The following is a 17351-nucleotide window of genomic DNA, read 5'->3' as shown; positions in this document are numbered from 1 at the left end:
GACCTCAAAAGCGATCAGTGGACCCTTCTAGAAGAACTGGCCCAAGCTCTCCAGGCCTTTGAATGTGCCACTGTGTACTTGAGTGGTGAGAGTTATGTGAGTCTCTGCACTGCCTCCTCTGGTCAAAGGGCTGCTGAAGTCCACCCACACTTCTTATGAGACAACTCCTGTGCAGGCCTTCCAGGCAGCTGCTTCAGAGGAAACCACTGCACGGTGGTCAGGAGAAGTCACCTTCACAGATAATAAGCAAAGCAAACAGATCATTGCAGCTGCACTTGACCCACGATTTTAAAAACAAAAATTCCTGACACCAGAGGAGAGGTTCAGTGTTCAGAGTAAGGTACAAGCTCTGGCACTACATCACATGGATAGGAGTACTGTGAACCAGCTCACCAGTGGGAACCAAGGCACATCATCAGCTGACAAGGTATCTCCAAATGGGAAGACTGTTTCAGTACTGGATTCACTGCTTGGATCAGACTCAACGGACAGTGACAATGACAACAATGAAGAGGACGCGGACAACCAAAAGATCACTAATGAGGTACTGATGTACTTTGGAGAGCAGCCTCCTTCAAAGACAGAAAGTCCCCTGTCTTAGTTGAAGTTGAATGAGGCAAGGTTTGCAGCTCTGGCATCACTAGCCAAATCTTTCTTGTGCATTCCAGCTACTTCTACTCCCTCTGAGCAGCTCTTCTCAGCAGCTGGGAACATTGCCTCCAAGAAGAGAGCCAGCCTCACTCCAGAGCATGTCCATGGCATGCTCACGTTTTTACATTGCAATTTGAAACGTGTATGAATTGTGTGTTCCCCTGAAGTCATTTTGATTTACTTTTAAACTCTTAGCACCTTAATTGTCGGGAAGGATGCACTTTCTTTTACTTTTGGACTTTGAATGTAAGAGTTATTTTGCACTTGCAGAGGCTTGATTGCTATTTTGAGTTACTTTTAAAACTTTATTTGCCCTTCACTTTTAAAACCATATTTGCAATTTAATTTGTATTACTATTTTTTTTATTTATAATGATGTTTACACAACTTGTAACTCAAATACATTTTAATTCAAATTTCAACATTTTGTCATTCTTTTTTGGGGGGGAAATAATCGTTAGATTAGTCGATTAATCGAAAAAATAGTCGATAGATTAGTCGATTACCAAAATAATCGTTAGTTGCAGCCCTACTAGGCATGGGGAATCTCTTCCGTCTGTTCAATCACTGTTCAACGAAAATACGAAGTTTGACGCTGCATAATATGACACAGTAGAGCTAGGCTTGAGCTAGGCTAGCTCTGGACGTTCTGCACTGCACATAACCCTATGGTTTGAGAGCATGTTTGAGTATTAGAATAACAAAGTAGGAGGCTGTAATTTGGTATACATGCAATAAAAGGTGTATACACATCGTATACTTACTTTATTTCGTTGATGTGGCAACTATTCCTTTACAAACTAGCTAGAAAAAACGGTCTCGGTCGATAATCGGGTCTAGAAAGTTAGGGTGGACGATAATGGGCTTAACTGCCAAAATGAGGATACATTTTTGGCATATCCTTATTCGTTTTTAAAATTGGAATGTTGTAATATACATGTGTGAGTATATATTAAAGTACAATGCTTTGACTTGATGTTTTTAATTAGTATTTTATCGAAGTTTTCGTGAAATTTCTATCGAGCGTCGAGAGCTAGGTGGACAAAGCTAGCAAAAGTTCAAGTCTTTTATTGTCAGATACACAGAACAACACAAGGTTAGACTGGGCACTGAAATTCTTAAGACAAGACAACGCAAGCACCTGGCGTAACATAACATATAAGTACACGGAACACAATTTACATCAATGCTGAGCTTAAATAAGTGAAACTTCCTACATATACAGATAGCAATAAATATCGACTATACTAACCCTAATACTAAAACTTCCTAAATTACAGATAACAATAGGAAGTTTTAGTATTAGGGTTAGTATAGTCGATATTTACACTATACTAGTGTGCAGAAAAACAATGTCCATATCAGTGTCCATTCAGAAGCCTGATGGCCCTTGGGTAGAAACTGTTGTCCAGTCTGCGTGTGTGACCGGATGCTGCGGTAACGCCTGCCAGAAGGCAACGGGGTAAAGAGACTGAAGGATGGGTGGGAACAGTCTCTTAGAATCCTGCCGGCTTTCCTTAGGCAACGTGTGTGGTAGGTGTCCTGTAGGGCTGGGAGCTTCCTGCCGATGAGGAACTCAGCAGAACGGACCACACTTCGTAGGGCCTTGCGGTCCCGGTCTGTGCAGCTCCCATACCACACTGTAATACAACCAGTCAGAATGCTCTCTATAGTGCATCTGTAAAAGTTAGTGAGGATGACTGAGTCCATACCAAACCTCTTCAGTCTCCTCAGGAAAAAGAGGCGCTTACGGGCCGCTTTGACCACCTTGTCCGTGTGAACAGACCAGGTGAGGTCATTGCTGATGTTCACCCCGAGGAACTTGAAGCAGCTGACCTTCTCCACTTCCGATCCATTAATGAGTAGGGGTGCATGCTCCTCCTCCTGCCGCCTCCTATAGTCCGCAATCATCTCCTTGGTCTTGCTGATGTTAAGAGAGAGGTTGATGTCCTGACACCATGATGTCAGGGTGTCAACCTCCTCTCTGTAGGCTGACTCGTCACTGTCAGAGATGAGGCCCACGATGGTTGTGTCGTCAGCAAACTTGACAAGGAGGTTGGAGCTGCGCGTTGCCGCACAGTCGTGGGTGAACAAGGAGAACAGGAGAGGGCTGAGCACACAGCCCTGGGGGGGGTGCCTGTGTTGGTGATCAGAACGGATGAGGTGCGGTCACCGATTCTCACCACCTGTGGCCTTTGTTTTCGTCAGGAAGTGGAAGATCCACTTGCAGAGGGAGGTGCTCAGTCCCAGGTCCACAAGCTTGGAGACCAGTCTGGAGGGGATGATGGTGTTGAATGCAGAGCTGTAGTCAATGAACAGCATCCTCACATATGTATTCCCCTTGTCCAGGTGGGAGAGAGTGGTGTGCATAGTTAGAGCGATGGCATCGTCTGTAGACCTGTTGGACCGGTATGCAAACTGCATAGGGTCCAGTGTGGGGGGCAGCGAGGAGCAGATGAATGATTTGACTAGCCGCTCAAAGCACTTGATGATGACAGAGGTCAGTGCTATTGGGCGATAGTCGTTCAGACATGTGACCTTGGTGTTCTCGGGCACAGGGATGATGGTGGTCCTCTTGAAGCAGGTGGGGAGTACAGACAGGTTAAGGGAGAGGTTGACAATGTCACTGAAGACCCCTATCCAGCTGGTCAGCGCAGCCCCTACCTGATATGCCGTCTGGGCCAGGTGCCTTGTGAGGGTTGATCTTCTCAAAGCAAAGCCTCACCTCAGCTAAAGTTAGTTTAGGCACACCACTGGCGTGGCCTTCAGGTAGCTCCACTGCAGGGGGGGTCACTGAACTCCTTCTGCGAGCGCAGAAGGAGTTCAGCTCGTCTGGCAGTAGTACAGAGGACTGGGTCTCATTGTAGCCTTTCCCTTTGTAGTCTGTAATGGCTTTAAGTCCACTCCACATGCGCCTGGGGTCAGAGCCATGGTAGCTGGACTCCACCTTGGTCCTGTAAGCCCTTTTCGCTGCTTTGATGGCCTTCAGAAGGTCGTATCTGGCCTTCCTGTACTCATCAGGGTCCCCAGAGTTAAAGGCAACAGTGCGGGCTCTCAGCTTGGCCCGGACCGCGGCATCAACCCAGGGCTTCTGATTTGGGAAAGACCGGACAACCTTCTTGGGGACAACGTCATCAATGCAGTGCTGGATGTAGCTGGAGACAGTGTCTGAGTATTCATTAATGTCCCCATCAGCTGCCTCCCTGAACATTAGCCAGTCAGTGGTGTCAAAGCAGTCTTGGAGGGTCGTCACACACTCGTCACTCCATAGGTGAACTGACCTCTCAACCGGTCTGACCTGTTTAAGCTTCTGTTCATATGCAGGGAGGAGAAGAATGGAGGTGTGATCAGCCTTCCCAAAGGCAGGGCGGGGGAGGGGTTTGTAACTGCCCTTGAATGTTGTGTAACAATGGTCAAGGATCTGGTCTCCCACGTGTGAAGAAGTCAGTCATGTGCTGATAGTACTTGGGCAGGACTTTCTTCATGTTAGCTCTGTTGAAATCACCAACAACAATGAATGCTGCCTCTGGGTGCACATTTTCAAGACCATTGATAATCCCATACAGTTCATCCAAAGCAGCGGCCTTGTCTACCTGGGGGGGATGTAGACTGCACTCATGACGACCGCAGTGAATTCCCGAGGTAGATAGAAGGGTCTGATTTTTACAGTTAGCAGCTCAAGGACCGGAGAGCAGTGAGATGCTAATACCGCTACATCCGTAGCCCACAGAGAGTTAACCATAACACAGACCCCTCCGCCCCTGCACTTCCCTGAGTCAGCTGTTCTGTCCTGGCGATATATGGTGAATCCCAACGGTGTAACCGCTGCGTCGGAGATCTCCGGAGACAGCCAGGTCTCGACGAACGCCAGTACACAGCAGTTTCTGATGTCCCGTTGGAATTGGACATGAGCGTTAAGTTCATCCATTTTGTTGTCGATGGACTGAACGTTAGCCAGTAAGATGGTTGGTAAAGCAGGTTTGAAGCACCGTTTCCGAGTCCGAACGAGGACTCCAGCACGCCGGCCACGTTTCTTCTTCCTTGGTCTGAGCGGCGGAACAACAAGGTCCCAGCTGCAGTCGAGCTCGCACTCCGAAAAGTGGAATAAAAGTTAAAATATAAGTTAAAATAATCCTTGCCAAGTGACAAGTTAATGTCCAGAAGTGTCTGCCGGTCGTTTTGAATAAACGACAATATAACATTGACAAAACAAGTAACGAACACTAAAATGACGAACAAAAAGCTAGGTTTTTGCGGAGCTCTCGTCAGTGCGGCCATCTCTTACAGTGCGTTCACACTGCAGCGACGAGATGCGAGCGACAACATGTTCTCCATTCATTTTCTATGAAGCCAGGCGAATCGCTTCCGTGGTGCATTGTGGGTAGCGACGCGACAGAGTTGAGATTTTCTCAACTTTATGCAAATGAGGAGCGTTTTTCGCCAGCGATGGCCAATCGGAGTGTTTTCTTGTTTCTCGTAACGTAACCATGGCAAACATTTCTAGCTTTCTAGGTTTCAAGGTGGAGGAGAAACTAATCGTTTGTGTGGCTGCTTACCCAGTTGTAGCGTGGTTTGCACGGTTAAGATTAGCAATACTTAATTTATAATAAAGTATACAGTTCTTGGGGGCACCACCTCTGATTTATTTAAGGGACAGAGGAAACCTTATTGAATAATATTGAATAATAGCACTCGTAATAATCAGTCTAATCTTAAGTAGCGAATTCCATGAAAGTAGAGCAGATCAGATAACGTGAGGGATAACGCGAGTATTATAAACAATGATTTATTTAAGAAAATGTAATTATGATGAACAAATACCAAAGAAGTTATAGGCTAGTTGAGAGTGAGTTGAGTTAAACAGTATACAGTAGGTCCTAAACTATGATGAGGGCGGAATACTAGATGGTGGGTTGAGAGCGCGTGGGGAGGGGAAGAGAGAGAGATAGGCTTCAGGAGAACAATGGAGGGAGTCTATGTTAACTAATCCTAATGAAAGTTAGGTTGAATCATTTGCAAACTAAAAATCAAACGTAACAAATTAAATCACAATATGCCAATGTTCACAAGTAAGAAATGTAGCAATATCGCAGTTACTGTTGTCAGTTTGAAGAAGAAGAATCAAAGTTCCGTTTGTCGTTGTCAAACGGTTAGAGCAAAGGAATCTTTCGTTAAAGTTCCTGGTGGTCCAGTGAGTTGCTGATTGAGAAGGATAGGTCAGATGTGTCGCGAACATATCCGGTGAATCCTTGCGAAAAAGCCAGGTTTGCTTGTGCGTCAGGGTTTTATAATCCTTGTGAAAGGGGGGGTATCCTTTTGGAGGTGAACTCTTTGATTGGTCAGTTACTCCCACCTGGGCGTCCATCCTGAGATTGACGTATGGGTGTGAAGTAGTTGATAACTTTTCAGTTTTCAGAGTTCAGCTATTTCAAATGTCCATGTATTTCTAATACTTCAACATATAACAATACAACATTAATAAATGGTTTAGTTTGTAGATTAAAATCATTTTGATATCAAGATAACTGATTTATCATAACAGGAAAGGAAGTTACATTAAAACATCAAATTATATTAACACAGCATAAAAGGGAAAGCATACATTATAACACATCAACTACCGTCATTGAAATAGTGTCCATAAGTCATGTAGTCCTTGAGCATATGTTTGTAAATCCAGAAAAGTTAGTCTTTCCTTAAACTCCTTTGTCTGCATACTGTAAGGCCATTTTGGTCTACCTTCTGACCCCATGCTGGGCCAGAAGCTTTGAAGGTCCTGCTCTGGAGATAAGGACAAAGGGGGAAACCCCCTTTCTCCTTGTCGGGGGTAGGGGAAAGGTGTGAGGGTACGTGGTTTGTCTGTAGGCTCTGCTACACAGTCCTGTACGATACATAACTGTATTTGTACAGAGATGTTAATTTAAAAAAACCAATGCATGGCGCAAGGTTTGCCGAAGTTGTAGTTGCTTGTACTTGTCAGTTTAGTCACATTACGTTACTTCGTTCTGTGGTAACTAGCTAGCTAGCCCGGCTGTAACTCCCTATCGTATCGACAGATTAGCAGAGACTGAGGAATATAGTAAAAGTTTTTTACACATGTCAACGTGTATGTCTATTAAACAGTTTTGTTTGTTGTATACAAGTTGTATTTTGATCGATGTTGCAACTACGTAAACCCAAGTCTGCACACTTGGCCATGACAACTACAACAGTGACTTTAGAGAACTACATTCTACATTTATCTGTTTGAAACGCCCCCGAGCGTGGTGAACTGTGGGAAGGCAAACGATGGCAAGCGATTCGCGTCGCTGCAGTGTGAACGCACTGTTAGGCGCACCAGATGAATCCGAGTGTGTGCGGATTCATGTGTGCTTTTCTCATTGTTTAGAATGTTGTTTTAATTGATGTTTGATCTTGACTTCCCTTCAGGTAGAGTTAAGTCAGTCAATCTTGATATCCAAATAATTGTATCGTACTAACAAAACCATTTGTTGTTATATTTTGAAGTATAAGCAATGCATGAACATTTTAAGCACTGAACCCAAAGTTACCGGCCATTTCACAGGTATGTGAATATCAGGACAACGCCCAGCTGGAGTAACTGACCAATGAATGAATTAACCTTCAGAAAGACACCCTTCTTTTCTTGTGGATTATAAAAACCCACAACGATTGTTAATGCCCTGGCATCCCAATTGAGTCAGTCTGATATCCCCCTTCAAATTGAGCCCCTCAGGTTTTAAGTAGGAGTAAATGTAACCAGAAAGCTATCCTCCTTTTTTTCTGCCAATGTCTCCCCTTTACTGTCCTTTTTAAGTCTGACTTTCAAAGATGGAGGGGCTTACCATTCACTTATAGGTAGGATCGACACAGTTAAAATGAATATCCTACCAAAGTTCTTGTTTTTGTTCCAATGTCTCCCCTTATTCTTACCTAAGCGCTTCTTTAAAACACTTGATCAGGGTATATCTAGAATAGACATCCAGAATAAGTAAGTAAATTCTCCAGAGGTGTAAACTAAATGCTGGACTCCCTCTCCCTAATATCCAATTATACTACTGGGCGACGCACGTTCAAAAACTTTCATATTGGTCCAAACCTACACATTCCCATGGTGCCAGTTAGAGTTAAGTTCATGCGATTCATCCTCTTTGTCCGCTTTGCTTACCTCCACTATCCCTAACAACATCTCTGGTTTCGCAGATAACCGAGTGGTTAATTCCACTCTTAAAATATGGTTCCAACTTCGAAGGTTCCTTAATGGCCTTAATCCTTAAAAACCATCTGTTTCGACCTGCAGTCTGATCCCACATTTTCCACATGGTATGGCAAAGGCCTGAAGACTTTTAAAGATTTCTATAGAAATGGTACTTTCCGTAGCTTTGCAGATTTGTCAAGCGAATTGCAACTCCCCCCATCTCACCTCTTTCCAAATCAGACACTGCGCCAAATCCTTGTTCCCTTCCTTTCCTTCGGCACCCCCACTCCAATTGTGGGAAGAGTTTCTTGCTCCAGACCCCCCTCAGAAGTCTTCTATTTCAGTAATTTATAACAAACTCCTGAATCATGATACCTCATCCACAGCTAAAGTTAGGGCTGCCTGGGAGGGTGAACTTGGGTTGGTATTACAGGACACTTGGTGGGACGCTGCCCTCAGCAAGATCCACTCTAGTTCAACCTGTGCCGGTTTAACTTTGATACAGTTTCAATCAGCACTCTAGTCTACAATTGTGTATAGGACCCATTTCTCCAAAGCATGCCTATCACAAGTCTTTCCCGCTGTCACCGACAGCTGTGACAAATGCCATACCTCTCCCTGTAATCTGCTCATATGTTTTATCTTGCCCGTTAGTTCTATCCTTCTGGCAGTGGTACTTTGATATTATTTCTGAAATATTTATGGTAAACTTAACTATCTCTCCCCACATTGCCATATTCTGATGCCCAGATGATTATAATAGATTTACATCTAAACAATTAGACATCCTTGCTTTCACATCTCTGTTAGCGCAACGTCAGCTTCTTCTTCACAGTCTACGAAACCCCCTTCCACAGCCCAATGGCTAGGGGATGTTATGTCTTTTCTGAAATTAGAAAACATTAAATATTATCCGAGAGGTGTTTCCCACAAGTTTTACAGTAAATGGCAGCCCTTTCTATACTTATTTAAGGCCACGTTTACACATAGCTGGGTATTTACAGAAACAAATATTTCTGCCCCTCCGTTTTCTAAAATAACGTTGTACACACAAGTACGTTTTCAAAAATGTTTCTGTTTACATGAACCCGCATATACGCCCCCGAGCGCCATCATAACTATGCCAAACCTGTAGGCGGCAGTGTAATGTGAAGGATAAAGCCATGCAAACCAATCACAATTTTAAAAATCAACAACTACGACTAACACGACCGACTTCCTTTACCTTTCAGGCGCCAGGTTCATTTGTTTGAATGATTCACAAATGCGATGCACAAATGTATTTCGTGATTCAGAAATGTAACGCAATTCACAAATAAATGACCCTTATGCTAGTTGTGTTCGACTTCATGCACCACCAGCGGTGCCGACAGCTGGCTGCGTTGAAGCTGAGAAAGCCATTGGCTGCTTCAAGTCAGCCGGGCTGCAGGCGACGCCGGCGCTGCATGAAGTCGAACGCACGTGTTACTATAAACAGGACGCTCTCATGACGTGATGCTTTTTTAGTCCCATACTGTGAGCTTTGAGAACCCAAAACTCAGTTTAAGCTAGTGCACACGCAAACACAAAAACAGAGTTTTCAGAAATCTCCACTTTGGCCGGAGTTTTTCGAAATGATCGTTTTCCGTGATAAAACCTGTTTTTGTGTAAATTAAAGGCCAAACCGCATGAAAATATATGCGTTTTTCTTCCGTGTAAACGGGGCCTAAGTCTCTCTTTTCACTACCACCCTGATCACAATATTGTGAATGTAAGATGATATATGAACACTGACATTCTTCCACAACCTTCTTTGTTCATATTTACCTAGGGTGCCAACTGCACTTGAATTTACTAGTAGAATAATTGGACCAATATGCTTTTCTTATTAGTCCAGAGACGTTCTCAAAAGTTAACAAATCTGTTTGTATACCTCCTGAAAGTTCGCAGAGGTAAACAAACTGTTTTTTACGGTGCCTTGGAGATGTAGCGATTGACCTTAACAACGTGGCATCTGCTCGGCAACAAAGTATAACTATAGCTGTAACCTAAACAACCAAATTTGTTTTTTACACAGGTCTGCAAACGCATTGTCGCTTCAACAAAGTTTTAAAGAGTTGCTGTGAAGAGTTGCTTGATATGTTGCCTTGGAGATGTAGTGACGTCACCAGTGCAGGTGCAGCTGATTGCTCTGACAACATGGCGTCTGCTTCAGATTCGCCTTGTTTGATTTGGGATCTTCCCACGTATTGTTGTAGTATATAAGACACCACAAACGTTTTAACAAATCTCTGCTTACAAAGGCGTTTGCAGACCTGTCGAAGAGTAAACATTTGCAGTTTGTTAGATTTAAAAATCCTCGTAATTGATTGACATGTGGTCTACTTATTGAAAACTGAGTGTGGGTGTGGATATTTCAAGATTCTTCTAGCCAGATAAGAAAAGCCGGAAGCATATCATTTTAGGTTTTAATATGCACTTTGGATTGATCCACAAGTAGAAAAGCCCCACCATCAAGTGAGGTTTGACATTTTAGCAGCCACTGCCTCTGTATTATTTTTTTTGTGGGGGGTGGGAGAGCATACCAAGTTTGTAAATCATGTGGACAGAGCCTACCTTTGTTAGCGGAGTTTACTTGTTAAATTGTTGGCAATGACTTGAGTGTAGCCCTGGCGCCCTAGCCCTATGCCGCTTAATTGGTTGAGTTCAGTGCTTGCAATGTCATCATGGGTTCAATTCCTACTGGCCTGTAGTCAACTGTAACAGGTATGTATGCAACAACAGCATGTCATATATAAAGAAGTTATACACTGTTCCATATGGTTGACCATTCACAAAGGTTATTAATTGTGTGTCTTCTGTATATGTATTATGGCTGAAAGTTATGTCTGCAATTTGACAAATCAGACTAAAAGGATGCCCACCAAGGGCCCACACCAAAATAAATATGCCAAGACTAAGTGCATTCTGTGGTTTTCAATTTCCTTAACATGTGTGGATGCCTGCCAAATATTAACATCCTATTCTCCATTTGTGTTTTATTCTTAATACAAAAATCCATATTTTATATAAAAAGTTGCTAAAGTTGCATTGCTAAAGTTTTGGGTCTCTCCATTTCCGGAAAGCCAGAATCTGAACCGAATTTTTGTCCAGAATCAAAATAACATGTCTGTTCTTTGTTGATGCTACACAAATTTCAAGCTAAGACGGATGCAAAAAAAGAGCTATTTAGGTTTGTTGTGAAATTAATTTTGACCTATCAATGTATGCTTAAATTAATTTCGATATGAGTGTGCATACTGGAGCACAAGTCTGCACTCAAGCCCAACACTAAATTACTAGGCTACTATTGAAGTGGAAAACCAACGATTTTACAACGCGCATCGTAGCCTTTAAACTAGTGCTACGCATCGTTCATTTTGTGACAGAAAACGCAAGATTATTGGCACTTCATTGAAACAATGAACAGTCAACACAGTATGTTATGATCAATTCCCACGTCCTTACCTCCACGCTGAACAGCTGCTCCTCTCCGTTTACGCCACATAATATCCACAGCCAGATTTGAAGGAACAATGTGCCAAGGTAAAAGCTATTCAAACATATTTTGGAATATTCTAACAAAATCATAATGAACCCCCTTTTAATGTTCTGTGTGTTTTGTTAATAGTCAATAACGACAAACGAAGTCTAGAAGTACAAGTATCCAGGCGACTCCTCAGACCTTCATAGGGATCATTGGTGTTGGGATCTCTCAAAAACTCGAGAGATTACCATTTTTGCTGCGTTGAAAATATCCGGAGAATTCGCTGTGATTTCTTCGCAATCTTTCGTATTTTTGTCTATTGCTCAGGCCTCCTTGATGGCCGTAGCCTACATATAATGGCGTTTTCAGACACATTTAGCTAAATTCCTGTGCTGCACTGCATATCTTCTTGTTTTCAACCATACTTTCCGCAACTGCGCCTGCGCTCTCCCGAACCCAAAAAATAGAGCCGCATTTTGTATCACTGCCTTTTTTGGACCATGCACGAAAAACGTCATGGAATCTTGATCATCAGCCAAACCATATCGTTGCATACCGTACCCTTTGTATTATAATCCTTAAATATAGCTGCAAGCAGCAATGTGGTGGCCAAGCAGGTCAGATGACCCAGAAGAAACTTTCGACATCTAGTGACTGCGGTTTACCTGGCTTTCTTTGCAGTGGCTTATAGTATCGCTAAACAGAGAATCAGAGACATGACAAGCTTGTCAGCTTTGGCTGGATTTGAACCTCTGACGTTGCCAGGACACCAATTTATCCTAGTGAGCTATTCTCAGTGCTGGAAATCAGATTTCAGTGACTGCGTAAAAATATAAGGAATTTTTCCTGTGGCAAGCGGTTGTCAGATTTGTCCCAAGTTTAAACAGCTGTAATTCAGTCCTATTTTGATATGTCAATGTGATTGAGGTCTGAAGATAATCTGTGTTAAAGTTGGTGAATATTTGATACATTTTGAGTAGGACAAAAACGTTTTATTAATTAATGGCTTGGTTTAATTGGCTGGTATCACAAGTTAACATGTGTCAGACATGGGATCGCCACCCTAGAGGTTAGAGGACACATATCTGTAAAGCACAATAAATCAGACTCTTCTTGAGTATAGATCTCCTGAGATTGAAACATTATCATTACCATTATGATTATACTGTTAGACAGCTACTGTGGCATACCTGGCTTCACTAAACAGATAAACAAGTATGCGTGATGCCTGTGGCTGGATTCGAACCTATGACCTTGCACTTCAGAGGGATCCGTCTTATCCCAGTGAGCTATTCTCAGTGCTAGGAATTACTGTGTTCAGTTACTGTGTAAAAAAAGTAAGCCGTTTTTCCTGTGGGAAGCGTTGTCAGATTTGACCCAAGTATAAAAAGCTGTAATTCAGTCATATTTTGACAAATCAAGGTGATTGTAGTCTGAATGATTTGATTACATGTCCATGAAAATAGGAGCAACGGCGAACGAGGAGTTCAATAAAGTATGTTTTTATGAAAATTCCAAACGGCCGACGCCCAAAATGGTGGACACGGGACAATGTGATATATTTCGACTTGGTATGCCCGTAGAATCAGAAGAGACCAATCTTATGATTTATGACAAATCTGTTCAGAAGTTATGATGCAAGAAATCCGATGCACTGGCTAGATGTAGATTCACTATATCTACAAAGCACAATAAATCGGACTCTTCATGAGTATAAATCCCCTGAGAATGAAACATTATCGTGGCCATTACAATTATACTGCTCGACAGCTACTGTCGCATACCTGGCTTCACTAAACAGATAAACCAGTATCATGACATGCCTGAGACTTTGACTGGCTTCGAACCTACGACCTTGCACTTAAACGGAGCCCGTCTTATCCCAGTGAGCCATTGTCAGCGATGGGAGTTGCTGTGTACAGTTACTGAATACAAAAAGACGTTTCTCCTGTGGCACGCATGGTCAGATTTGGCCCGAGTTTAAACAGCTGTAATTCAGTCATATTTTAACATGGCAAGGTGATTGTGGTCTGAAGATAATCTGTGCCAAATCTGGTGAAAATTGGGTACATTGTGTAGGAGTAAGGAAAAAAGTTGTATTCATTCATTCCAAATAGAGGCCTCATTAATTCGTCTGGTATCACGCGTTAACATGCATCAGACGCGGGATCTCCTAAGATATCACGAGACATAGGAATGACTTAAATACGCCAAACAAATCAACAGTTATTGGTCAAAACACAATTTTGCGTATTGTAGCGCCCCCTAGAGCTCAAATGACACTACCTTTTTTGGACCTCTTAACAACAGGGTCATGAATCCATACACCAAGTTTGGAGTCAATGCATCAAAGATTCGTTAAGATATGACCTCACTTCCCTTTAACCGTATCAGTTGCTGAATTTGATTGGCTGTACCGGACAAAAGTTTGTGAGGATCAAAATTCTAATCGATAACTTTTGTGAGGCTTGGTCTGAAGATCATCGGTGGCAATTATGAAGAAGATTCGAAAAGAATTGTAGGAGGAGTAGCGAAAAAACATTTCTCCTTAACATTCAAAATGGCGGAGATTCTATATGACTGTGTATGACGTCATAGTGTGCAACTCGTTGAACTCGTCTTGATCCAGGGAATCCAACGATACCTCATTTTGGACAATGGGGCATATGGTTCAAAGGTAACATGTGTAAACACACCTTCAACTTTGACCCATTGGTGGCGCTAGATGGTTGGAATGAGAGACATGAAACTTGGTGAAATTGATGAGGGGACTGGTCCCAAAGAGTGTGCCAAATTTCACAACTTCTGACCATGTGGTTGGGGCTGCCATAGACTCTCATGACAGATGTGTAATAATAATAACTAGAGAGCATACAATTTCTGGGGAAATTGTGAGGGTGTGCTTGCGGCTGCCCCAGCTGCCCATAGTCTCCTGGTGTTTACATATTTCAAAAAGTATTTAAGCGTATGACTGCAGTTCTAACCATTATGTTACCTTGATAATAATTTTGTAAAAATTACATGTATCACTCAGATGAAGGAGTGGTGTTACTAGTTGGTTGGAAGAGAAGGAGGCCAAATGTAGTTCATGAAGATGCACTGCCATAAGAATCTTAGAAAGTAAATTGTAATCAGATATAAACAACAGATGGTTGCCCAACAAGAGGAAGACATGGCATCTGCTTCTTCAACTCCTTAGCACCTGTTGCACCTGGTTATGAGGTTGTAGGCTATGGGACGTCTAATATTGTATTTGTCTAATTATGTGTAGGACCGTGTCTCTCGGATGGTAGGACATATTGATTTAGTCTGGCTTCCAGACCAATTTAGCCCCGCCCACAAAAAAAATTGGTCAGGAAGTTGGGTCTGGAGGGGCTCGTATTGGGGACAAACTAAATAAAAACAGGAGCTGGGCGGACCAATGAAATTGCCAGGGCGGGCTTTATACGATGATGGACAGATGATCAACAGTAACTGTTGTATGTGAAAACCATAGATATATATATAAACACTAGATGTCTCGTCCGCTTTGCCGGACAACGGAGTCGAACGTCCGCACATGGCGGCCATCTTGCTACAGGGAACTCGCTCACGAACGTTCTAGACTCCGCCGTAAGACATCTAGTGTTTATGTATATATCTATGGTGAAAACACTACACGAAACAGGAGAGCCGCATCAATTCAGCCGTTACTCAAACTCATTCCAACTGACACACCGACCGGAAACACGTCATCGGCTACATCAAAATACAGGCATGTTATCAAAATAAGAGCATGCCGTGAAACCCTGTCATGGAGACATAACAGTAACGTAATCAACAACGTCACGAAAGAGCGCTTGGGTTGAATTCGTTTTCAACAAACAACATATTACGTTGCTCTGATTGGTTGTAGGTCTATCCAATTGAGCGAAGAGGCATTTGTTTTACAAGTTCGGTTGAAACACGCCACATAGTCACAGCCCAACGGAGAGTTATCAGACTCATATTCTGACTAGAATTATGAGTATGACAACGTCAGGCTAATAGTGATTCATAAAAGCATCTAAATGTATCAACGTCAATATATTAATGTTTTCTTTTATTTTAAAGCAAGCTCAGAGACGTATGAATGTAGAGTTGCTTGCTATATAGAGTAGCCTACCGGACACCGTGAGCTGAGCTCGCAATGTAGCCTACGTGACGCAGCTTTTTATGACACACTTCACAGATGTAAAGATGGTACCATTTAACCCTGTAAGACCCCATGGTTGTAAAATTACAAAGGCACTTTTAACGGTCTAATTGCTTTCTTTTACATTTTGGGTGGCTCTTAAAAGAGCAGTTGTTGTGTGTGCTGTGGCTAGCACAGGAGTCGTCGGAGACTGTCCTGGATGTTTCCCAAGAACACATTGTTTGCAACGTGATCGAAGTGGACACCGTCGGGTCGGTACATCCACACGAAACCGTGTCGTATTTGGAGGTGTTGAATGCTCCCCATCCCACGGTCGGCCAGGAAGCTAGACACCGCTGCGTTGACTCGACGTCTTGCCCTGTCAATACCAGAAGCGCTGGTGCTCCTCTGATGCCTCCAGATGCAGCGTTCCAGGATATCCAAAAACACCAGCAGAGTGTTTGGGAACATCTCCATGAATGCCCCCAGGTCTCGCTTCATCCGCCTCGTCAGGTCTAGCCCGGCCACTTGGCTGAGGTCGTTTACCCTGACATGAAGCACCATTATGTCCGGGCTGGGAAGCATGCCACGCATGTTAGCTACTAGACTAGGCTACAGCAATGCAGTGAGCTACTGTGGTTTGAAACCACAGGTAATCATAATTTCACCCACAAATCGTTTACTTGTAATCAAATGTCATAATAAATCCTACAACGAAAATGTATTTGTGAAGAATGTTCATTTTAATGATTGAAAACAGATGCATCATAGACAGCTGTAGTATGTGTTTCCCGGGCAACAGAGGCTAATGTCATGATGCTAATGCTTCAGTGAAATAGTAGACTGTTTCCGAAAGTAGATGTACTTCCTTAATAATATTAGCTTATATTGTACATTACACATTACAACTGTGTGTCATATCACAAAGTAAAATGAGCAAATAGTTATCACCCAGGTCTCTTTGCTTGTGGCGTTTCTGCAGCTGCCTTGCAGTAAAGCAGTTAGCCTAGCCATCTCCCAGAAGTTAACAAGCTGCTAAACTAATGTTCTGCTGGAGATAGTCACGCAAGCTTTCGTTAGTGACGTTAGTGTAGCCAGTGATTGTGGCTAGCAAGTTAGCCACCGTTAGCTTCACCTTTCGCCACAAATTCTTAATGTGTACTTAAACCGTGCAACGGAACGTAAATCCAAATACAAGCAACTCAATCGCTAGCAAGACAAACCTTTTGACATCGATGTTGTCGCCGAAGGCAAGCACACCCCAATAAGAATACATAGAAACCCTTAAGGTGGCTTTGCCGCTTCGCGGCTTGGCCACCAACTAGAGAGGGTACAATTTCTGGGGAAATTGTAGGGTGTGCTTGCTTGCGTCGGTTGCAGGTGGGTCCGTTTTCCCATCTAGTGATATTTTCAAGCATTTAGCCTACTCATATTGCATAATTCATTAAGAACACCCTTTGAAACAAGAAACCCCCTTTGAAACAAGCTAGTGTAACAACGTTGTCACTGGTAGTAGCCTATTTCAGATGGAATTGCGATTCAAATAGTACCGTCTGCTAACTGAAAATAACCCCCCCAAAATGTAAATAAGTTCGATATTAATTTAGGGGGACATGGTTAATTCAAAAGCAGTTTGCTAGAGGCAAGCTAGCTGCTGTTGCTATCCACACTTAACTGATTGTTTGAAAGCGCCGGAAATGAGATTGTTTCTGGATAATGTAAAGAACGCCGGTCATTATTGGGAAAATAAGCCCCGACAGGGCGAACAGCACCCCGACGCGAAGCCGCTTATTACACGGCTACTTGCCAACAAAAATAACTCAACACTTATCTTTTTACAATGT

The 17351-nt window shown here is 42.9% G+C and overlaps 1 protein-coding gene across 3 annotated transcripts in view; it reads right to left on the bottom strand.

Annotated features, from left to right (window-relative positions):
- LOC124465556 (matrix metalloproteinase-16-like) overlaps nucleotides 1–11985 on the bottom strand; it is a 63201-nt gene extending 51216 nt beyond the window's left edge. Inside the window, exon 1 of one of the 3 annotated variants that reach the window (XM_047017411.1) lies at nucleotides 11336–11985. In XM_047017411.1, coding sequence (XP_046873367.1) covers nucleotides 11336–11458 — 123 coding nt within the window. In that variant the 5' untranslated portion in view covers nucleotides 11459–11985. The remainder of the gene's footprint in view (nucleotides 1–11335) is intronic. The other 2 variants (XM_047017409.1, XM_047017410.1) reach the window with 2 other exon arrangements.
- Between the last annotated feature and the right edge of the window lie 5366 nt (nucleotides 11986–17351).

The sequence above is a fragment of the Hypomesus transpacificus genome, unplaced genomic scaffold (genome assembly GCF_021917145.1).
Source record: "Hypomesus transpacificus isolate Combined female unplaced genomic scaffold, fHypTra1 scaffold_60, whole genome shotgun sequence".
NCBI classification, from domain to species: Eukaryota; Metazoa; Chordata; class Actinopteri; order Osmeriformes; family Osmeridae; genus Hypomesus; species Hypomesus transpacificus.
The sequence above is the reverse complement of the archived record's forward strand: the minus strand, read 5'-3'. Positions and strand labels throughout refer to the sequence as shown.